This window comes from Neopsephotus bourkii, unplaced genomic scaffold (genome assembly GCF_033783945.1).
Source record: "Neopsephotus bourkii isolate Nb327-2 ecotype Australia unplaced genomic scaffold, CSIRO-AGI_Nbou_v1 NB_1707, whole genome shotgun sequence".
Taxonomy (NCBI): Eukaryota; Metazoa; Chordata; class Aves; order Psittaciformes; family Psittacidae; genus Neopsephotus; species Neopsephotus bourkii.
In genome coordinates, this window is record NW_026902181.1 from 2,001,798 (window position 1) to 2,026,554 (window position 24,757).

Consider the following 24,757-nt stretch of genomic DNA (forward strand, 5'->3'; position numbering starts at 1 on the left):
ATAAATGTCTGCCCTGTTGCAATGCAGTTGTTATCTGTAGCAGCCCCAAGCAAATATCCTTGCAAGGGAGTTGTTTTTCACCTTGTTAATCAGCAGAGACTTACGGTTACAATGTTGGGTGCTATGAATGGTGTGTAATCAGCATGCATATGCTGGGTTTGGCAGGTTGTGAGTGTGGGGTAGTGAAACTGCTTTGAAGAGGAGCAAGAGTCAGTGTCCTGGGTTTCCTGAGCATTTCTTTGGACAGTCTGATTTCTGCTAGGTAGAAGGCCATTTTCTGGAAGAATCGTAGAATGGTTTAGGTTGGACTTTAAAATCATCGAGTTCCAACCTCCCTGCCATGGGCAGTGACACCTGACACTAGACCATGTCCCCTGAGGCTCTGTCCAACATGGCCTTGGACACTGCCAGGGATGGAGCATTCACAACCTCCCTGGGCAACCCATTCCAGTGCCTCACCACCCTCACAGTAAAGGACTTCATTATAGCCAACCTGAACTTCCCCTGTCTAAGAAGCTAGTGCCAATTCAGAGAAACTTCGTTAAATGTAGTGGAAAGGGCTTCAAAGTGGCTCCTTTTCATTAGAAGGAGGCATGTGTATCCAAGCCAAGCAAAGAAGTAGAAGAGATGATTGATTGGGACCCAACTGTAGTACAAAAACTAACAGGAAAACTGTCATAATGCTTAAAAAGTGAGAGTTATTTTTTGTTGGAAGAAAAATACAGTGTTTTCTAAGTCATCAGCCATTGGGATCCAGCAGTTTGTTCATCTTCCAAAGCCATGAGCATTTACAGCCCCACACCCCAGAGCATACACTGCACCCTGCAGTGTCTCCAGCTTAGACACAGCATCTGCTGACAGGAGGTGCTTTCCTGCCTCTGCAGCTACACGGTTTCTTCAAGCAACCTAACCTGTGTGGGCAAAGGTATGTAACTGCATCCACACCAGGGATTTCCTGATTTAGCAGTGTCTCCTATAGTGTGTAATCTCTTTTTTCTTTCATTTTTTCACATATCCTGGAGCTGTGCTGATAAATCCCCGTAGCACAAATGAAGCCTGACTCAATCTTACTCCACATATAAAATGTAAAGTAGGTAACTGGTAAAATCAGAGATGATTATGCTTCTGCTTCTTGGCTGCCATTTCCTTTAGCTAAGGAAGAACCTTAGGTGGCAGAGTGAGAGTCAGTTTGAAGCTGAATCCCATGTTCCTGTTTTTGAAATCCAAATCTGGGTGTAGGAAAAAAGCAACAAGAAAATATGTTGATTTTCATGCTGTTTTCTGTGGGCAGCTCTCTATTTCTTTGCACAGCAGTGTGCAGAATTGGAGTTTATTGCTCTGAGTGCTGTATTGCTTGGCTATAGAGACGCTTGATGGCCAGAGACAAATAATGTCTTGCTTCCAAATACTCTCTGACTTCTTAGTTTTTGTTGGAAAACTCCCCTGGTATGAAAGCTGCCAAGTTGTGATTCTGTCTGCCTGCATTGCATGGGTGTCTAGACACCCAACTGTGTTCACCTCTGAGAGGTTCCCAGTTGGTTTGGTTATGGGGTGAGAACAGATTAACAGGTAGGGATTGATATGTTGCAGAAGCAGGACACTTTCACTTGACACTCATCAAATGAACCTTACCTTTAAGACTAGGTACCAAATGGTACCTACCAGAAAGTGACAAAACCACATAGATCAGGATGCAAGGAGAAAGCCCAGCTGAAGGTAGCCTTTTCTTTGTTAGGAAATGACCAGTTCGTGTTAGTCGATGATGCACAGTTGCTGTACACAAGTGTCTTTGTCTGTACTGGCATGTGTAGAAGCATGGGTTTACTGTATCACTGCACTTTCTTCATCAATTTTAAATACATTTGTGGTCTAGATGGATGTTTTGGATTTTGTGTGAAGCTACAGGGTGTTTTTCTTAGTCAAGACTGTGAACTGGGTAGTTATGGTACTTTGAACTTCAGTCTGAACTTCAGTTCAGATGGTTGACAGCAAAAGCAAGAATACTCCAGACTGAAGACAGTGCAAATCAGAGCTGTAGTTGCATAGGAATTGGTAGTAGCAATTCCGCATGTGTTGCTGCATGTTTCCTTTACAAAATGTTTCTTATTTTTTTCTGAGAAGCTTTAACAAATCCCTTGTTTGCAGCAGGCCTTTCCAGTTGTTCAGAAGAAAAGCCCTTTTCTTTCTATGTGCATTGGGTATTCTGGGTATTGCTGATTTGGGAGCTGTTGCAGATCACTGTTTCTTTCTGTCATCCTGATCATGAAAATTTTAAGGCCAAGCCTATGTGACTGATTCTATAATAGCAAAGAACACACCGCAGAGTGCTGCTGGGATGCTCCAAGTATATGCATTATGCATAGAGGTACCGATATTGTCTTTGGTTACATGGTCAAATAGATTTTTTTTGTTTAGTACGTCTGCTTCCTTCAGGGCTTGGTGATGCAGCCACTGACTTCTGTGAAACAGAAGCAAAATCTTTAAGAAGAAAGTGGGCACACAAGGGGAGCATTAAATGTGTAGGAAAAGGATAGACTTGGCATTTGTAAACTTTTCATTGTTTAGCCAAAATGACTGCTGTTTGTTATTGCTGGGTTTTTGACATGCAGGCAGACAGGACACATGCAGTACATCTATATTTTACACCTACACTATATATTTTGTTCTTTTTTTTTTTTTTTTCTTGGATAAGCTTTGAACAAATGATAAGTTATTCTTTATGCTTGGTAACACTGTGGAGAATTCTTGAAGTATTTATTTTATGCATTTGAGCTTCATGTGTTTGGATGCCTGTGAGCTTACTTTGTGAGTGTTTGAGATTTCTGAATAGATAGTGGTAGTTTGAAATATCTTTCAAGAAAAAGAGATCACCCTCCTTCCTCCCCCACTATCTCCTCTAGAGGAAAAAAAATCCCACATGCCTCCTTATGAGTGGTGGGAAGTTGATTTGTAAACCAGATGCTGCATAGGGGTAATTGAGTTGAAGTTGCTAGAAATATGTATATGCTATGCAACATCTGCAGATCTCAAGATGTATTCATTATCTTTCCAGAATTTAGATTGTAATTATGGGTCCTTTATTTCAGTTTCCATGGTGATACAGAAAATGTTTCCCCCTTGTCCTTTCCTAATCAGGACACTTGTATATTTGAATGAACATTTTTCTCTCCCTTGGGTGAAGTTAGTTTTATTAATACAGAGATATTAAGTTGACACGGAACTGTCTGCTGCTCAGGTGGAGATTCAACAGAAGTTGTATCAAGCATTTGATACAGATTGTCCAGTGTCGCCCTTTAATTTGCCTGGATGCCAGTAAGAAATAGCATCCAGTTTTACAGCAAGTGATGGAGTCATGCTTTGGGTATTAGTAAAGTTAAAATCAAAGTCAAGTGTCCAATAATATATCAAACCAGGCCAAACTCTTCCCCTCCATCCCGTCACCTTTCCTATTCTGTCTTAGAAAATGAGCTCTGCTCTCTTTTGCATGGAGTTGCATGCAGGTGATTCAGGGGTTGTCGTCACAGGAGCAGTCCAGGAGTGCTCATCCACATGGCGTCTGCGAAATTTCTTGTAGTAACCAGAACTGCACACTATGTTAAAGCACATCAGGTATACAGCCTCATGTCCACATACCCAGGTTTATAGTGTTATGCTTGTTTTATAAAATGGTGGAAGGTATGGCTTAATTACTAAGGATATTTTACTCAGGATTTTTTGTTAAACTGTTTGAGTGAAAAGTGGACTTCATTTTAAGTAGAATAATTTTTATTTACCATAAATAGCCAAAAGTTCTGCACGTATAACTAGCACTTAACAGCATTTGCTGAGCATTTAAAATAATTCTGTAGAAGTTGCATGAGCTTTAGGTAGCTGCTCATGTTGAACTGACAACACGGTTGAAGAGTTTTGTGTGTATTGGTTTATTTGAATAGATCGTAGCACATTTAGGCTATAGGGCTTATACAGCTTGAAATAATTCTTAAAAATTTTCAAAGAAACTTCTTTTTAACAGCTTATATAAAAATAATCGATTTTTATGATAGCTGGTCACTGATCATTTACAAGCTAATGTCTAAAAGTTAGGAACTGTTAGCTTTTTCCTCCAGTTGAGAACAATTTTCTAGAAGGAACATCAAACTTACTGTCAAACTGTGGCAAATCCGACCAGAGGGTCAAGTCTAACAGCGTGGCAGCATGGAAGAAGCCAGCTCCTGCTGGGCTGGTGGTGGGAGCAGTTTGCTCTGGTACTGCCAGCTTCCTTGTTTTGTCCTCTCTGCCTGCGGAGCTGAGTGCTGTCCTCTGTGGAGCAGCAGATAAATTTATGGAGCAGTGATAGCAGTTGTCATTAAGTTTATACTACAGATTTTTAATAGACCTAACACAACGTGTAAAATTGGGATCCAGTTTCCCCACCTCTAGCTGTATGGCTGGTGTGAAATTTGAGGTGAAAAAGTATGCTTTCCCTCCCGAACTAGGCAGTGTCACTGAGAAAGCTGCCCTCCACCCATTTGTCTGCAATGTCCTTTATTTCAGCTGCTTGGGTTTACCATAGTGATTATCAAAGTGAGTCTTGACAACCATATGGTACACTCCATGCTCAAGAGCAGGCAGTGCACCAACCACACTTGACAGCTGGCTTGTTCACATACAAACATGCATGCACACACCAACTGCCCTTTGTTCCCACTGCTCCTTTCTCTGTGCTGTCAGTGGACCAAAATGTCCTGCTGTTGCACTTCCCTGATGCTGATTGCAGGGAGATCAGAAAAATGCCTCTGCGTTTTCATCCTGATAAAGCAAGGCCAAGTATATATAGTATGTATTGAACCCTCCTTCACCCATCTGGCAGATATTCATGCACTAATGAGGGTGCAGTCATCTCATATTCAAAGCACGTGTTGGTAGCAGGAGGAGAAGGGCACTCACAGGGACATGCTCAAATGCATATCTTCACTTTTAAAGGTTATAATTTACATTGGTCTCCTGAGTTCCTCTGCTGCTGGCAGATGGAGTCAGCAGTGCCTGTTAGCCAAGTGCCGTAATTATGTGTTCCTGATATTAACCCAGAGCAGGTTATGTCTGAGTTACTTTTTCTGCACAAAAGAAGTTCCCTCTCCACCTTAGCAGGATCTGCAGAGGCCTGGAAACATGAAAAAGTTTTCAAGTACTTTGCTTGCTACTTAGTCTTTGCACATGCTAATGATTTTACAAGTGGTTCTCTGTTTCTAAAATGGTTAGGGAAAAGCCTGGATCCATGTCCTGCTGAAGTTCATGAAGATCTTTCCATTAACTGTATATGGCTTTTGATTTTTGTCTCCTAATCAACTAGAATTTTCATGGATTTTATCACAAATTTTGCCAGAGTAAAGACTGCAGGACTTTGTTCTAATTGTTTTTGATCTATGCCACACAAGTAATTTCTTTAACAAGCCTTTTAGCAGAAGTTGAATGTCTCCTTTTGTAACGGCTTTGCAAACGCAAGGTGAACAGTGAATTGTGCTGTATCATTTGCCAGCACATACGCCAAATGTCAGGCAATGACAGAAACCAAAATTTATGGCACAGAAGGGAAGACTTTTATGATCTTATATGGACTAATGTAATGACTCTTTTATACAAACAAAGATGAAATGCATTTAAAAACATAGCTACTTAGAAAATTGGCCTGAACACATTCTAAAATCTGGAGAAGTTTATTAGAGGAAAGAGTCATGAAAGTGCCCTTTGTTTCTAATTCTGTAGGATGTTTTAATTTTGAAATATAATTGCTTGATTTTATTGCACCATCTGACTAGAGTGATCTTTTTAAAAGATGGCTCTCCATTGAACTCTTCTTCTGACACAATATGGTGCAGAGTTTCTCTTAATTTTCTTTTCAGAAGTAATACTGATATTGTTGAAATAGCTGTTCAGAAACTAGATGAAACCAGATGTTGAAGCTTACTTCCACTAAGACATTCAGTACTCTGCCTTGTTCTTAAATAAGCTCAAGATTAGATCCTTCATTATGATCAAGTGCCTATGAACTAACTAATCCTTGGATATGTCAGGTCTCCTTCAAACCCAGAGAGGCTTGAGGCATGTAGAGCTGCTGTTACTGAGTGTGCAGGAATAACTGCACACACCCACGGCTGCCAGTAAGATATGTTTGGGAGAAAAGCTGAATGGTTGGGGTAAATCCCAGATAACCCCACAGCCTGCTGCTCCAGTTGCTGGTCTGAGAACTCATTTGTGTGAGAGTCCATTTTGGCCCCTAGCACGATCGCAAAACATAGACAGGTATGTGGGTATAAAGCCATCATTGTGCCCTGAGGGTATATCAAACACTGTTTCAGCTGAGCATGCCCTCTGGTCCTTTCTGGCTGAGAGGGATGAAGGATCTTTCAAAAATGCCAAGGCTCCTGGCACTTTCAGACCTTTGGACTCTGCCCAAGACTTCTCCTTGTGTTCTCTTACCAGACCTTTTCCTCATGTAGCTGGTAGTTTTCTCTCAGAATCAGAACTTTGTAACAAATTTAGGCATGCAGTGGAGTTGAGCATCTCAGAGAGCCCTGAATAGCTTTTCTCCCACTCAGCCTTGACATACGGCAAAGTTTTCTCACATCATGAGATTTTCTTACATGAGAGTTTCCTTGACCCTCTGTTTCTGTTATCAGTGTCATAGCAGTCTGCTCTTCAGGCTCATTTAGCTTTAACTTTCACCTCATAAAAATATCTGTAGTAAGCTGAATAGAGTTTGGAAAGAGGAGTGCTCACTGCAGGAAGGAAGTGTTTGGAGGATGCTCTTGAGGAGCTGAATGGTTTGAATGCCAGCTCTGCCCACAGCCTCTCTGCAAATCACCCTGTTAATAAAGAGCCTATTTTAGTTCTGGAAACATGGAGTCTTCTCAGGCATTACCCAGCATGTGGTAAATTAAACAATCTTGGCCTGATTGCAAAATGTCACTTGAAATTTAAGATCCTTTTTCTCTTTAACCCCTAAAATTTACGAGGCATTTTTGTTTAGATTTATTGTAATTAGATAATAATTCTGCTCCTTTGAGGCTCTTCTAGGAAGTTTTTTATCAGTTTTTGATGGCTAATCTCAAAATATCCAGGGGCAGGAGCACTGCTTTGTCTCCCTGCATCTGATTTGGTTCAGTATAAGGGAACATATAGTGATGGCATACCATACACTGATTTGGAGCTGGGACTGTACCAAAAACCAGACCAGAGGATTAGTGCTGCATGAGAACAAATATGCCTCAGTCCCACAGACTCATCTCTCTGCTGCTGTTACTGTCTTTCAGGAAAAGAGATTTCAAAATCACTGTAGGAGGATTTCAAGTCCAGAAGTACCTAGATCCATACTGAAATCCTTCCCTCCTCTGATCCATATTTAAACAGGCTTTTAACTTTCAGCATGTGTTTATGTACACTTTCCGTACAGTCTAGAAGAAAGGATCAAATTTCTTTCCTTTTGGAAAATCACAAACAAAAGACTTTTTCTTGTAAAAGCACAGTGATACACTGCAATCCACAAAGCCTTGGTCAGCACAGGTAATAGGCATATGTGGAACTCTTCATCTCAGTGTTTCTTGCTGGTCAATGATTTGTGTGGTGTTAATTTATCAAGATCTATTGCACTCCATCTTTTAACTCTGGCAGTGTGTTTTAGGAAGTGATGAGGCCTCTCAGGACTTTTCTTCGGCCCATTGTAACTCTTCATAGAACTGAGAGATTGTGTATCACTGAAAAGAAGAAAGATACCGTAGGTTAACCAGGCCACTTACCTGAAGATGTGAGGGGACGTTTTTCAGCCTGATTTTCAATGTTTGATGTGCTGAGCTTTCCTGTGTCTTTGGAGAGATGCTTCCATGTGCCAGTGCCTTTGTGTTCTGTTTGGAGGTGATGCTCATCATTTTCTTCAGTTTCTTCATAGCCAGTTCTCCAACCCTGAATGCAGACTTTCCTGATTTGTGATTTCTGTTCCTCAGTATTCCCCTTGCCTCCTTCCTGGCCTGTGGAAACATGTGACACAACAGGGAAAGCCTGGGAGGCAGGACTGAGAAAAAAAAAAAAAAAAAAACCACATTCTTTTAGTATAAAGTACTATCTACCCTTAATTTTAGAATTGACTGCTATTGCTCTGTGGGGACTTCTAGCTAATTAAATTTGAAATAGTTAGGTAATGCTGTCTCAATGTGTATTCCTGATACTGTACTGTTTATTCATGTCAGGTATACATAAGACATTTGACATTTTATTCCTTAAAGATCTCTCAGGTAAATTACAGGCATTTTACTGCTCTGACCTTTTCCTTTACATGAAGAACTTTTGTTTTCACCATTTTTTTGGTGAATATAATGTCAGAATGGATGTAATTGGAGAGGTGTAGTTGTTCTAGCCTGTATAGTTGGGTTATTACCTGTAATGATCCTATAATACTGATACTTGTAAGTGATTATCTCTTACCAAACTACTTCAACTTTAAAGAAAAAACTGTTTCACTGAATGGTTTTGGTGAATCACCTTTTCTGTTCCTTTCCCTGAATACTACATTTGCTTTCCTAACACATTTTGTGCCCAAGTCTTAGGGAGATGGCTTGCTCTATTAATATGTTTCTGGAGTTCTCCTGTTATGAATAGCCTTTTATGGCTTTAATGTAGTTTTTGTAAATTCCTCTATTATTGATCTAGATATTATCCCAGCAGGAGTCAAAACCACAAGACAATCGTGTGAGGATAATTTCTTACTACAGTAGCATTTTATTCTGAAAGCCTGCTGTGTGCTGTGTGCTTTGATGGATGAACTGCTGTTTAAAATGTGTATTAGACATTGGCTTGCTAATTAAATGCCTTAAGGAGTGCCTGTACCCATTCAGTCTCAGTAAATTTGTGAAATTTCTGTTATTTTATTTCTTGCTTACGTTCTTGTGTTTACTTCTTTCTATTTTCTGATTTTGTAGAGAAGAATGGGAGTAATACAAAAAAAATCAAATTGCTTTCTGCCTTTACTCAAGAGTTTCAGCTCATGGCAGTGTTGAGACAATGAGGGCTCTCAGTTTCAGTACTAGGTCTGCCAGGGAAGCATGAGGAGGAGAAGAGGGGGGCTTTGCAGTTCAGAAGGGAGTGAGAAGAGCACAAGGAGATCTGAATTTGGATTCCTTTTTCCTCATGAAGGATCATCTCCCATGTCTCAGAAGAGGACCATAATTACATATGTAATATGTACACTTAATTACAAAGCTGCGAGGTGCTCTCAGACTTCTCTGTTGAAGTGCCCATGCTTGATGCATTTTACTGGGAGGGAGGATGTGAAAAAAGGGGATAAAGTTATTCTCCTAATCTCTGAGCTGTTAAATTGAAAGAGCAGTCAAGGGGGGCAGGGATTTCTGCACACTTCCAGGAAACATTTCCTGTGTATAATCCCCATTCCCTTTGTTGTTTTGGGTTGGGGCCTTTGGGGTTTGTTTTTGTTTGTTTGTTTGTTTGGGGTTTTTTTTTGTTTTGTTTTGTTTTTTCCCTTCTCTTTTTTGTGGAGCGGGTATGAATCAGAAACATTATATTTACTGCTGAGGTTTCTGCAGGTCTGCTCTTAATCCCTTCATCCTCCAGCCTGTACTGTACTGATACTGACCCATACGTGGGATTTTGTACTTGGCCTTGTTTAACTTCATGAGGTTGATATTGGCCAGCTTCTAATGCCTGTCGAAGTACCTCTGGATGGCATTCCTTCCCTCAAGTTCATCAAGTGTGCCACTCAGCTTGATGTTATCTGCAAACTTGTTGAAGGTGCACTCAATCCCTCTATGTCATTAGTAAAGATTCTGAACAGTACTAATCTCAGTATAGACTGCTGAGGTACTCCACATTTGCTGATCTCTGATTGGACATTGAGGATATTGTGTAGGGCCATGTCAAAGACCTTACAGAAGTTGGATGGTATCTTTTGGTCTTCTTGCATCCACCAATGCAGTCAGTCCTGCACAGGTGGCCACCAGATTACTCAGGTAGGGTTTGCCTTTTTTGATGCCATATTGGCTGTGTCTAATCACCTTTCTGTCATCCGTGTTCCTGGACATCTTCCAGGAAAGACCTGTTCCGTGACCCTACTGGGCACAGAGATGAGGCTGACTGGTAGTTCCCAGGGTCCTGCTTTTTACCCTTTTAAAGAATGAGTGTGAATTTCCCCTTTTTTTGGTCACTGGATGTCTTCACCTGACTGGCATGACTTTCCAAGTATAATGGACAGCAGCTTAGCAACTACATCAACTGATTCCCTCATAACCCTGGGATGCATCTCATCACATCCCATGGACTTTGCCACACACAAAGAGTTGTGGTCAACGGCTCAATGTCCAGCTGGAGACCAGTAAGGAGTGGTGTCCCTCAGGGATCGGTGTTGGAACGGGTCTTGTTTAACATTTTCGTCACTGACATGGACAGTGGGATTGAGTGCACCCTCAGTAAGTTTGCCGATGACACCAAGCTGTGTGGTTCGGTTGATACGCTGGAGGGAAGGAATGCCATCCAGAGGGACCTTGACACGCTTGTGAGGTGGGCTGATGCCAACCTCATGAAGTTTAACCATGCCAAGTGCAAGGTCCTACACCTGGGTCGGAGCAATCCCAGACACAGCTACAGGCTGGGCAGAGAAGAGATTCAGAGCAGCCCTGCGGAGAAGGACTTGGGGGTGCTGGTCGATGAGAAAATGAACATGAGCCAGCTTCAGTGTGCGCTTGCAGCCCAGAAAGCCATCTGTATCCTGGGCTGCATCAAAAGGAGTGTGACCAGCAGGTCGAAGGAGGTGATCCTCCCCCTTTATTCTGCTCTCGTGAGACCTCACTTGGAGTATTGTGTGCAGTTCTGGTGCCCTCAAAATAAAAAGGACATGGAACTGTTGGAACAAGTCCAGAGGAGGGCCACGAGAATGATCAGGGGACTGGAGCACCTCCCATATGAAGATAGGCTGAGAAAGCTGGGGCTGTTCAGACTGGAGAAGAGAAGGCTGCATGGAGACCTCATAGCAGCCTTCCAGTATCTGAAGGGGGCCTATGAGGATGCTGGGGGGGGAACTCTTCATTAGGGACTGTAGTGATAGGACAAGGGGTAATGGGTTAAAACTTAAACAGGGGAAGTTTAGATTGGATATAAGGAAGAATTTCTTTCCTGTTAGGGTGGTGAGGAACTGGAATGGGTTGCCCAGGGAGGCTGTGAATGCTGCATCCCTGTCGGTGTTCAAGGCCAGGCTGGACAGAGCCTTGGGTAATATGGTTTAGTGTGAGGTGTCCCTGGCCATGGCAGGGGGGTTGGAACTTGATGATCTTAAGGTCCTTTCAAGCCCTAACTATTCTATGATTCTATTCTATGACTTGTCCCTCAGAGGATCTCAAACCTGATCATCTTCTGTGATGGGTGGGACTTCATTCCTCTACTCCCTGCTTTGAGTTTCAGGAACTCGAGAGATACGGAACAAGCAATTGCCAGTGAAAACTGAGGCAAAGAAGTTTTTAAGTACCTCAGCTTTCTCCGTGTCAGTTGTCACCAGGTTCCCTGTATCATTTATCAGCTGGGAATGAAAACATGGATTCATCTAAACTAAAGCAAATGACTAATTTTCTGTTAAACACAGTATTTAATATTATTTTTAAAGATGAGAGTTGGAGACCGAATTGGAAAAATATGATTGTTCTGTAATGATGGCCTTCTTGAGAACAAACCTGCAGGTTTGAGGACAAGCAAGCAGGTGGCCCTGCTTGGGTTGGGGGTGGACAAGATGACCTCCAGAGGTTCCTTCCAATCTCATCCACTCTAAACCACTAATAGTTGTGTTTGCAAAGGAAGGCATCCTGTTGTCATTAGTATCGTCAGCAGTCTGGGAGCACAACTTATTTTCTTTCACTGTAAATGCTCCTTGCTTATTTGAAAGAAGGGGAGACAAAGCAAAAGCAAGGCCTGGCAGCAGATGCATAAGGAGGGGAATGTCCCTGTTTTTCTTCTGAAAGTTCTTGCAGAACACATTCAAGGCCAAATCATGATTTTTTTTCATCTGTGTCCCTGCACATGTAATTATCTGTGTCACTCCACCCAGAGAGCTGTTGCTGATACCTTCAAGTAAATGCTCTGTGTTCACAGTAGCGACTTTTGTGGGAAAGAGGATACTGTACTCTAACCAGAGAAAACGATTTTGTTCTCATTGATAAACCTTACTTTAGCCCATGGAGGAAGTGTGTAGGATCAGATAACTTTTAACTAATGAAAGCAGGCAAGAAATGAGGGAACACATCTCCCCTCAGTCTCTCTAGACAATTTAGCCCCGGTATGGGGTTTGGGGATTCCTAGTTGGCTTGTGGGACTGGTCATGTGCTCCCAAGTTCCCAGGGATGGGCAGTAGGGTTGTGGTGGCACCTTGTTAAAAAACTCCTTTTCCTACCAGCACCACCCGCCTGGGGCAACGCTAACTCCTGTCGTTTCCTCCTCTTTATCCTCCTGCATAGAAGCAGATTGCTGATACCTGTTCATCAGGCCTGTGCTGTGCCTTTCTGGTTTTTGTCTCACCTGTGTTTTCATGGAAACAGTTGCTTTGGGGCTGCAAGGCAGTCCCAAGGCACTTCAATATCCCCAAAACTCAATTGGTAATTACATTTGTTGGTTAATTCAATATCCCCAAAACTCAATTGATAATTACATTTGTTGGTTAACTTCTTCAAGTAAAGGCAGACGGTTTCTCAGTTCAGGATGGGGTGAGAAGCAGCCGTGTCCACTCCACTGAGTGATTTATACAGGCTATGATATTTTATAAGTTCAGTGCTGCAGTACTCAGAGTTAGCAACTGTCTTGCATGCACTGGAGATAAGTGCAAAAGAAAGGAAAAGAGAGAAAAGCACATTTTGGGAGGTGGAGAGAGAGGAATTTCTTCTAATCCCTCTGAAATTATTTTATTTTGAAAATTATTAGGTCTGGATGGACCAAGCCAACTGAGTTACCAAGACAATCTATCCTGTGGTGAAGATGACCATTTATCTGCTGATTCAAGAGCAACAACCGAGAGTGGGGGCATGGGGCAGCATAAAGAGCCTAGAATGGAGGCCAGTATTGCTGATGCCATTAGGCGGCAAACCACAGAAGAACATTTGGAAGTGGATATCAACCAGGGATTTGAAGTAAATGATGCTACTGGCAGCTCATTGCCTTGGAGCCCCAAGGTATGGTGAATTGTCATGTATTACACACAGTGTAAGCTTTCAAAGGGTACTGGGGACCAAAAAATATTAGAGGAGAAATGAAATGAAAAATTGGTCAGCACAGAATAAGGTAGTGGTACTTCCCTGTGCATGTGTGCATGAACATACGCTCCTCTCTACATGTTTTCCCTTTTTCTGGTATTTTACCTCTTGCTACTAACAGTCATTCAGAGAGACTGAATTGATTTCTGACTGCAATCTCTGAATTGAAATTGGAGCCATTAGCTGTCTGACAGCACTTACTATCATTTAGCAAAGAGCACTCTGTAGCGGCCTAGGTCTTTGTTATTGGCTGTATGTGCAGGGTGAGTGTCTAGGGACCTGGTGTGTGGTCGCTGGGTCAGACCTGTGCCTATTTTTCCAGGTAGTTTCTATGGCTTAGGCAGTGGAAGCGTCTGGAAAGCCGAAGGCAGCTGGTGAGGGTGGCCCATATGACGTAGCCAAGTGATGAAAACTCTGGTCCCCATTGATACTAGGCATCCTTCCAGGGAAGGAGAGAGCCTGAGGTTGGGGCTCCTCTACTTTTCCTTAGCTCTGCACCTATAATTTGAAGATGTAAGAAAACATTACAGGTTTTAAGATATTGTAAACGCTTGATGAATTAGCATCTCCCTTTTCTCTCCTATTTTTTCAGTGTCATGTGTGGGTTTTCATTATTACTTTACCACAAGATTAAATTTCTCAAAAAAATAAAAATAAAAATCAGCCTGTATCAGATATATTAAAAGAACAGCACAAAGGTCACATCTTCAGCCTGAGTTATAAGGGACTGTTCTTCAGCTGTGGACTGAATACCGCCATCAAAGTCTGAGCAGCAAGGCTTTGAGGGAAAGGTTCTTTTCCTCAGAGCATGCTGTCTGCAGCAAGTTAAAGAGATGGAAGGCAGTTCCTGATGCAGCCCTAAGACGAGTTTTGAACAAATTTTGATCTGCTGTACAATCCAGTTCCCCAAAATACCACGCTACTCATGGGAACTCCGTGCGCCGGCAGCCCTGTCCTCTCTTTGCTGTGTGCCTCTGACATGCACTGTTTGTCTGCCCTTCTGAGGCTCATTTCTCCTTTTCAACATTTGATGTACATTGCTATGGTTTACATGTGCTGCAGTGTCTCCAGTGTCCTCTTGTATTTCTTTGGAATACGTTTCTTGTTTTGCTCCTGGTATCTACATTTTAAAAATGCAAAGAATGATTATAGAATCAGGGGGAAGGTATGACTAAGTCCCAGTTTATGTTCTACAAGCAGCTTCTCATTCAAAGGTATTGCGTGGATTAATGAAAGACTTTATTGCAGGAACTAAATGTTCTGACATGCCACAAATGTCCAAGCACTGTTACGCTCCACTCAAAGGACCTCTCTTTAGAAACAAAATGATAATTTTATGCCCCTGCAGTGCAACCACAAGTACTATTTTAAGCCTTGTCCATGGAACTCTTTCAGGTTTCTCTGGCAGATATTTACTTATTTTACCTCGTGAAGCGAATATTGGCTGTACTGGACAACTGGGTTAGAGTATCAATCTGTATACTTGGCTTGACCTCTCAACAGCTGTGCTGAGAAAAGAGGAAGAAAGAAATTTGGATGACATACCTGAAACCCACACTTTCCTTGTATTCCAGTTTAAATGGCTGTATAACTGATATGTTCATGAAAGGACAGCCCCAGCCCAGCTCTGAAAGCTGAGGGGAATGCTGTAAATGACTTCCACAGAAAGATGATAGAGCATCTGTAAGCTTCATGTTCTGAAAACCTGTACAGGGGTGAGTCCCAAATAGTCTGACAGGACCAGCCCGTGGTGCCTCTAAAGCTTAGTTGCCCACAGAAAGGTCAGTGCCACAGAATCTGTCATTTCTCTTTCCCTCTCTGCCTCCAGTTCATGCAGTTTTCTCTGCAGTGGATGTGGCCAGAGCTATAGTAGTACATACCGAAATTTCCTGAAATCCAGATTCTTTCTAGTTTTTCTGTCAAAAGCCAGATGATAACTGACCTTCAGTCTACTCTACATGCTGCCAGGAGATGAGATACTCAGCCCTGTTGGGGCAGGGCAAGAAAGTGCTCTTCAGTCTTTGTACCTGTGGGTTTATGATGAATTTGCATTCTCCAGTTCAGGCATGTTGATGAAAGCAAAGTTATGCTGCAGGCTCAGTTATCTCCTCACTTTAGCAGCAGTTCTTAAATGTGCCTTGATTCCATCTTCTCAATAGCAAATGCACAGATGAAAGTGGGGAGGGATGAACATGTGGAACATGAGTCAAGTGCAATCCCGTTACGTTTCCTTCTTAGATACTATTTCATCAGCCAGACAGAAATAACTTGACAGCTAAACAGCAGCACTTAGCATTTACATAACATCACATTCTCTGCATGCAAGCTGGCCTGCCTTGCATTTTTTCTTTGCAGCCTGCTGTTCATGCAGAAAGGCATTTTTATGGGCAACCAAGTAATTCTGTGTGCTATCCAAGCAGTGATTTTTCTTCATTGGACATCGCTTCCTCAAGTCATATGGCAGCAGGTCTCCATCACTAATATGCATGCATGGACTTTTGTATTCATATGTATGAATCTTAAGCACATATGAAAAGCTGGAGCATTGCACATCATGGCAGATGAATCTGAGCACTCAAAAAGTAGATTGACAGCAAGTAGATAAAATTTTTGAGGTTTGTCCAAGGTCTTGTTTGAGAGACATGCCACCCTAGACACTTGTGAAGGGAATTACGTCAGAAGTCCTGTGGCCCATCATCTGTACTCTTAACAATAAGATTCCTGATCTGTACTCTAAACAATAAGATGTTGAAAAGAAGTGTTACTTGAAATGTGAAAGAAGATAAATGTTTGAGGAGGAGGATGACTCAGACTGCTAGTGACAGGCCTTAATTCACCTTCTGGCTATTAACTGAAATTTCCCTAGTACAGTGTATACTCATGTTTAAATACAAGTCATTGATCACTATAGCAACCACTTTATCACATGAAGCAGATTCTAGCTCTAAGATAAAAAAGTACTTTTGAACAGAAATGCACACGCCTACTCATCAAAAGGTAAGGTGAGCATCCGTGCTTTTTATCTTGTTTTATCAAGATGGTTTTTGTTTGAAAAGTAGATAAAAGATTGTGTGCAAATTGGTTTCAGCATGTTTTGGTTGTTTATTTTGAATTTTTATTCCAAATGTATTAGTATCTGAACTGAAGGAACGTATGTTTTTTTTTGGGAGATTTAAAAAAGAGAATAAAGAGTAAATATATATTTAATCAGACTGTTTTTTTTGATTATTGTTGCTTTAGCTGTAGAAAAGCTATTGAGTTATAGGGCAGCATCTAGAAATGGAATTTCTATTCTGCAAGAAATTCTGATGTCTTGGTTTCCCCTCCCTTCAACTCAAAAGCAGTGCTTAATTTTTGTTTTAATTTCCAGCTGAACAAATATCTAAAAAGTTAGCAGATTTGACTGAATTGTTTGATTTTGGTAATGGAAAAAAATCAGTTTTGAAAGAATTCCAGTGTATGTTCGAAGTAATAGATGAAGTTGGGGGGAGGGGTGTTAATCAAACTAAACCTAGATATCTCAGGTTTAATTATTAATATCTCAAAACTGAGGGGGGTTTTGGTTTGTTTTGGGGTTTTTTTATTTTTTTCTAGAATTTTTGCCAAATTAAGTCTCTTGCAAAGCATTTAAATATTGATGAAACTTTTCTTTGGAAATGCTTCAACAAGTGCTGTTCCTTACTAGATTGTGTGAGGAATAGTACACAAAATGAGGCAATTAACTATCTCTGGCCTTTCTAGAAACAGTGGGATCCTTATTTTGCAGAGCAAGCACAAGTGAGGAGAACAATGTCTTTAAATAGAGTAGGGATCACAGAAGCAGTTGAACTTCAATCGGGCTTTGACTTCTTCCTTCTCTTTGCAGGAACATACTGAAGTAAATAGTATACCAGCTCATCATAGTGCTCATGAGCCCATCTGTAAATGTGGTGATATAGACATCCTCTTCAACTATAAGGCCTCAAGTCAAAAGTTAGTAGTTACTGTTTTAGAAGCAAGGGATATCCCAGACAAAGACCGCAGTGGAGTGAACACCTGGCAAGTGCACACAGTGCTGATGCCTAGCAAGAAACAGAGGGGTAAGACAAGTGTTCAGAGGGGACCGATCCCCAAGTTCAAGGATAAAATTACCTTCAGTAAGCTGGAGCCAGAGGAGTTAAGCAGCCATGGCATTCGTTTCCGGCTCTATGCGGTGCATAAGATGATTGGAGAGAAGATGATGGGAGAGCAGTTGTTCCGCCTGAGCAACATCAGCCAGGAAGGGGAAACAAAAGTGACATTGGTCTTGGAGCCAAGGAGTAACTTGAGTGTAAGTTTGATGGAAGAAACATGGACTCTGTAAAATTGTTCACCTGGTGAATGGGGACCAGCTGTGCTGACACCTTTCATTCAGAGCTCTTAGGGTTAGACTGGTGGGTCTGTCCTACTGTCACTTGAAAAATTTATCAGTAAGGACATATCTTCCCCGCACAAAACTGTGTGTTATTAACAATGGCTCAGCTAGTAAGCTTAAACAAAATCGTGTAGAGGTACTACATATAAACACATCATCAAATGCTGTGTCATTCAGAAATAATAGGCTGGTTCTGGAACCACCAAGGCTAATTATGTCTTAATTTTAACAAGGACAGTAATTTTTTGTGCACTGTTATGTGGGTGGATCTGTACTACTACCACGGCAAGAACTACCTCATTTGGCACTAACAACTACCTTGTGGATTTCTGTGTTGTGCAGTTTCCATGTTATCAGAAATGCCTAGTAATGTTCCTTTTCATGACAGTTGGAAGTGAAAAGGTGGGTCATGTGAGGAAGAACTGGTTGTGCTGCTTTATAGTCTTCCATGCACATCACAGTTATATCTTGCTCTGGCTCTGCCAATCAATTTGTATAGATGAGCTCTGTCATGATTCATTGTCTAAGAAAAGCTCAGTGGGAGGTGGTGCACATGAAATCAATAAACTGTGTATTTTCCATCTGAAGGTGGCAGAGGGGGTAGGGTGGGTTAGAGAGAGCATCATAGTAACAAAGAAAGAAAGAAAGAAAATTCACTGTACATGACCCGAAAACCCCAAACTGCAAAATGCATTCCATCCAAAAGACATTGTCAGAGAGATTTACTGTGCATTTGATGTAGTACGATGTATACTTATCTCAGAGGCTTTGATTTACACTAGTGATAACACCTTACTCAGAGTTCCTCATCTTTAAGGAGCAAGTTCAGAGGTGTGTTTTTGTAAAAGTGATGCTCTGATTCTGCTGGAGCTCCATCATAATTCATTCTTAGTCATTGTTATTTCTTAAGAAAGATCTTACTAAACAAGGGTAAAAGATATAAATTAAGGGAGGGTGGTGGTGAATGTCCTGATCAGTCTTTCAGTGCTCTTTCCCTGCAGAGTGCAGACTCTCAACTTAGTCTGTCAGCAATCTCTCACAGCGATAGTGCTTCTTCAACACAGTCCCTGTCGCATGGAGGAGTGCCAGAGCTGCTCGTGGGATTGTCATACAATGCCACTACAGGGCGGCTGTCAGTGGAGGTGATCAAAGGCAGTCATTTCCGAAACCTCGCCATTAATAGGCCACCTGGTAAGTACTTTCACTGCTATTAAGTAACACCATTGAGTCAAAATTTGCTTTTGATTTTCTTCCTCAAGATACTCAATTATGTCATTGCTGAGGTAGGCTTCCTTGCAGAACATCTGATTGAAAATTAAAAGCATTATTTCAAATACGTGTGCCGGTAAATTTTACTGTGTAATTGGAGGCAATCATGAAGACACAGCTGATGGGACAGTAATACTTGAATGTCTCTTTTATTGCATATACCTTGACAAGATCTGATTATGGCAGAAGTGCTATTATACCTAAAGAACAAAGCAATTTTCAGCAGATCCATAAAAAGAAAGAAGCACTTTTCAAGCGATTATATGTTACCATGTGACCTACAGAGGCCCTGCCTAGTGCCATTAAGTGTTTCCCAGGGCTATACTTTGTTTAGTCCCCTTGCTGTGCTGCTGAGGGCTAGGTGATCTGGTGCTTGGGGCCCTTTGGGATTGTGCTGCTGGGAATTCTCTGCTGCCACAAAAGAAAATTTTCTGCAGAAAGGAGTTTTGAAAGTTGTTCTTCTGGGTTGCAGCAGTTGAGTCGTCTTCCTGCAGTGCCTAAAGGAAAAAAATGGAAACTGTGTTACAGGAGGTTTAGTTAGTGCCTGAGCTGTAGTTACTCCCTGACAAAGATAGTGGTACTAATGTCCATGATATAGATGAAGTCGTGCAGCCGTAGTACATGGTGTTACCTGCATTGTTGCTGGGGTCTCTCATTTAGGGGTTGAATGGCAGTGCTGTATTCATCTTATATTGTTCATTTGCCTCCTGTCTGAAATCAGCAGCTAATGGCTATGTGAAACAATATTTTCCTGTTTGTTCATGTGTTCGCTTTCTGTGATGTGCTTGCCTGCCTGTCACAGGTAGTAACCTTTGACAGTCCCTTGCCTTCATTGGATTTGACTTATCTCCAACTTGCAAAATGCCAAGGTTGCTTTTGCAAGATACTGTGCATTTTGGCCCAGAGCTAACAAAATATTTATGTAATATTTCAATATATGGATGTGAAAACTTAAGTTTCCACTCAACTATACTTAAGTATATTACATAAATAATCTGTCACCAGTCAGGCCCTTGAGAATTAAGGGCAAGTGTATGCAGCAGTAAAAAAAACATGACCCCAGTCTGCATAGCCTTTGCAAGTCTTGCATTAGCTGTGGCAACATAGGTGTCCATGTGAGTTAAAGACATGGTCTTGTTTGCAAGAACATGTTTTACTAAAAGGTTTCAAGTTGGCACCTTTTTAGTAATTAAAAGCAAAGGCTGACTAAGACAAAGGTCTTAGCACATGCTGTAGCAAGCAAGCTCACCTGCATTTATATATGCTGCAGTGGAGATACATCCTAAAGTTTTATTCTCAGAAATGAAATTCAAGTAGTCCAAATACAGCTCCAGGTTAATTTACTACAAAATTTTTGTTTTTTTTTTTCTGGCATGTTTTCATGTATCTACCTGTGGTATTGGGGTTTTGTCTCTTAGCTGCCTGAAGATGTGGATTATGCAGCACTTCTGTTCTTAAATCAGGCCCTGCACAAGTTGTCTTGTGTCTGGCTGGGTCAGGTGTATGTAGTGCCCACTTTTTTCCCATAAATTGAATGTCTTCGCTGTATAGAACTGAAATAATTGCCTTCCAGCTTCTTACCTGCAATATCATGTCTAAATTATTCACAGGTTTTGGTATCCTTCTAACAAATGTCTTTCTGGGTGCATGTTGTGTAGCTCCATGTGTTACAGTAAGGTGAGCAGCCCTGTAACTCATTGTCTATGAGTGCTGGTGAGTTGTGTCTGTCCTGGGCCTCTGGTGGGATAGCATTTGGCAGGTTAGCCATGTGTGTACATGTTAGCTTTCATCACGGGAAAGTTTAGCTGCCTTGATTAGACATCCCATTCAGCTTCTTAGCTGGTGGGTGTACAGAAGTGCAGTAGTTTGGTTGGCAGCAACTTTAAACCTGGGATGCATTCTGTGTTGATAAGAACAGGAGCAGTATATGGGAAAATGATACATTCCTTGAGGGACTTTTTGATTTAGATTCTGCCTGAATTTTCCATTTTTGTGTTTGCAGGAATTCAGATAAGCCTAGTCTAATTGGTTTGATAAGCTGGACAATAACTTCTGTCAACCATCCAAACTAACAGTCCTGGCATCGCTTCATAACAATTCTTCAGTCTTCACTGTTAAGGCTGTCTTGAGTTTCTTTGCATCCTTTCTGTATCCAGGTCAACTTCAGCATTGTCAGACCAGTATCTCTTACCATTAAATCAGTTTATAGGTAAAACACAGAAACTCATAAATGATTACAGGTGAATTCTGAACCTATCACAACCTGCTTCTTTTATTCCAAGTCACATTGTTGCTTCTGCGTTCAGCATTATTCTTCTGCTCCTATAAAGTTCCCAATAGTGTGGTGAGAAAAGGAAAACCCAGTGAAGCAGAAACTGAAAGAAGTTAGAAAGAAGAAAACCAGCCCTTGTCTCAGATGCTTGAGTAGCATTTCACTGATAACTCCTGCAGATACTGCAAAGGAGTGCTGTGAGGTCCAATCATTACTGTTTGAAACATGCTGGTGGCTGAATGAGATGCTCAATAAGTGCTTCTCTGGGTGAAAACTAAAGCTGCTATCTCCCTTTCTGGAAGGTGAGCAAATAGCCTCTGTGTTTTCTCAAATATATCCTATCTGCAGTTCTGTTGTTTGGGGCTCAGAGGGAGTGATTTATTTCTTGAAAGTATCATGGGGATTTCAAATATAACAGTGCTTCAGGACACTGAAATACCAAGCACATACTGCTGTTCAGGGCAGCCATTTATGGTACGACTGAGAGAAGTCAATGGGCAGAATCCGTCTCCATTCCTAGCCCTTCATGTACAGAGCCTGTACAGTACCCATATGTGGTCCTATTGCAGCCCAGTGTCTTTAGTATTGTCTGCTGCTGACAGCTGCAGCTATGGGGAATGCCATGAGAGTCATGCACAGCAGCAAATTCTCCAGCTGTGCTTTTTGCCCACCTTGATCTTCTCATCTGATACCTGCAGTCCTGCATAGGTGAGCTCAGAATCTCCTACAGTGTGTGTGCTCACTGCTTGGCATCCTTGCACAGGGATTTCACTGTGTACAGAAGGATCTGGGCTGGAGCATTGGTGATTCTAGGTGTTAAAGACAGCAGAGGCTAAACCAGATGGTTTTCTGGAGAAGAAAAGGAAGATAGTGCACATCTCAGTTTTTCCTGCGCGTATCTTCTCCTTCACTTAAACCTTTAAACTGGGTAAGGTAAACATAAAAGTCATGGGTGATTATATGAGTAATAACTGGATTAGAAAACAGGTGGACAGCTTGGAGACTTAAATCTTGTAGGCAGTGTCTTCTCTTCAGGTCACATATGTGGAATTTAAGGATAGTCTGGTCAAGGATAAGTGTCCAGGTATTGTTTTGGGAGCATGCTGAGTTATAGGCCTAGGTCTGTAATATCTGATCACACAAATAGATCCATTATCACTCAGAGCACTTAAGAGCACTCAAGAGTATGGCTGCAACATTGGACTGTAAATTATTAGTGTGTGCCAAAAAGCCTTATGCAGGAAAACATCTATGGTTTTGTCAGGCGTGGACACTCTGTATTTTAGTTCTAATGGGTTGTATACTGTGCACCTCATTCTCTTTGGTTCTTGTAAAAATCATTAACCTATGCTAGCATTATGCAGGGGTCATATTTTGGTCTGTGTTATTGTATCTTCTTAGAACAAAACCCAGTGTGTTAGTTTAAAGGATGTTAATTATTATAAAATGACAATTATAACAAGAGAAACCTACACCACCGGCAGACATATCTTAAAAAAAATTATAACCGGTTACATGCTATGTGCATGGTACCTTGGGACTGCAGTGACAGACCAGGAATCATTTGTGCTAGTCAGTGTATAAACATGCAACAGAGTGATGGTCTCTGTTCACATGGTGTTTAACCTTCATCAGCTGCTTTGCTGAGTGCAGTTCTCTCTCCTCTACTCCGTACTTCATTCTTTCCCCTTCTGCGTTTCTTTTGCGGTTTATGTCTGTGTGTAATGCAATTTGAGGACTATTGTGAAGATATTCCCTTGCCTAAGGAAAGTCCTCCAAGTTTTTCAGCAGCTGCAGAATTAATCACACATAATAATTACATCCATACATGATCATTATTATACCAGCAGCATATTAACCCCATTAAACAAATAGAATAGCATTCATGCTGGAGAAGACAGGAGGGAGAGAACAAGCTATCAGGATTTCTATTTAGAACAGGATAAATTCTTGGCATAAAGCCTTGTCTGAAAACAAACATCTGAGCCACAGATAACGATGCCGAGGAGTACAGAAGATGCTCCTGTAGAAAAATTAGCATCCTGATTGCTCTGGTGTCGGAATGCTTGAAAGCCATTAGTGGATTTTATTTTATGAACTTGTTTGTGAGAGAAGAAAAGTTCCTATAGCTTTTTCATTCCTGGATAACTGAGGCACAGGTTAATTTTTTTAATTACTCCAAATCAGACCAGGAAGCTGAGAAAAAAAAACCCAAAACCAAACCAAACAAAAAACAACAAAACCCCCAACAACAACAACAACAGCAACCAAACAAACCAAACCTCTAACTTTTAACCTGCATATCTAGCACTGAACAGGGGAACTTGCATGGGCTCCTAAAAGTTTGTAATTCATGCTTCTATCTTATCCATAATAGAAGGGGATCTGTACCAAAGCAAGTTGGGATGTATTCAGTCCTCCAGAGATCTTGGTTAACAGAGCAATAGAGGTGTTGGACAGCTACTTGCTGCCAAGTACTTGCCAGTTCCTTACAGTAAGTTTGTACAAGACCAATTGTCCTTCCTCTTTTTGTTGCACATTCTTGAATGTAGCTTGAATAAATTTACAATAAGATCAGCTGAGAAAGTTTTGCTCAGGTTATTAAAGATGAAGCCAGATTCAAGGAGCCTCAGAAAGACGTCTCTGTAATGAGCAGCTGGGTAGTGAGGCGGAAGATGAAGTATGGATGAACATAAGGTATTGCATGGGGGAAGGTGTGAAATACAAACTTAATCTGGATGAACTTGGAGCTACTTGGGAGTAATATATTTATTAGGCTTATAATAAATATGTCAAGGAAAATCAAGGATGAGCAGTAGTAATGAAAAAATACCTCAAACAAATTAAAGGTTAGAAATACACATAGGACAAAATGAAAAACTGGTATTTGACTGTAAATATAGAGTCACCAGTGTAATGAATACCATGTACAGTTTTGGCTCCCTCTATTCAAATAGAATACAGCAGAATTGGAAAGACCTGTATTAGAGACAATCACCGGTATGGGAGCAGCTGAAGGAAGCTGCAGCTGAACAGTCTGTGCCTCCCATCATGCTATGACAGAAGGAGAAAAAGGAATGTTTCACAAAGGTCTACGCAATCATAAGTGTCATTGAGAAAGTGAATTGGCAACAGTTACTTGTTGTATTTCCTGTTACAAAACCAAAGGATCATGAAATGAAGCAAGGAGGTAGCAGATCAAGAGGGGACAGCTCTTTAATGCTGTTCAATTCCTCACTACAGAACATTACGAATGCTTAAGTCCGGTACAACACAGGACAAGGTCACATAGAAAAATCCACTGATGACCAATATATGTGAAAACACTGCCTCTGACTTGAGTCACAAATGGCTGGAGACTGGGAAGGTATTTGGGAGAGAATCAGCATATGCTATATTTGCCATATTTTAAGGGACTTAGTAAGGCATTTGGTATTGGGTACCGTTGGATGGATGGACTGGCTTGGTACAGCTCTTCCCATCACACGTGAGACCTGGGACTGATCAGGCTCAGAAAAACAAGTCACAGAATAATGGACTTTCAAGAAGCAGTTG

General features: G+C 41.3%; 2 protein-coding genes across 2 annotated transcripts in view; both read left to right on the plus strand.

Moving 5' to 3' along the window:
• Positions 1 to 24,757, plus strand: part of HIF1A (hypoxia inducible factor 1 subunit alpha) — a 266,600-nt gene that overhangs the window by 125,819 nt on the left and 116,024 nt on the right. The window lies entirely within an intron of this gene.
• The window catches only part of SYT16 (synaptotagmin 16), a 105,112-nt gene that overhangs the window by 73,534 nt on the left and 6,821 nt on the right, over positions 1 to 24,757 (plus strand). Inside the window, exons 7-9 of the mRNA XM_061376456.1 lie at positions 12,940 to 13,187; positions 17,134 to 17,577; positions 18,663 to 18,852. Coding sequence (XP_061232440.1) covers positions 12,940 to 13,187; positions 17,134 to 17,577; positions 18,663 to 18,852 — 882 coding nt within the window. The remainder of the gene's footprint in view (positions 1 to 12,939; positions 13,188 to 17,133; positions 17,578 to 18,662; positions 18,853 to 24,757) is intronic.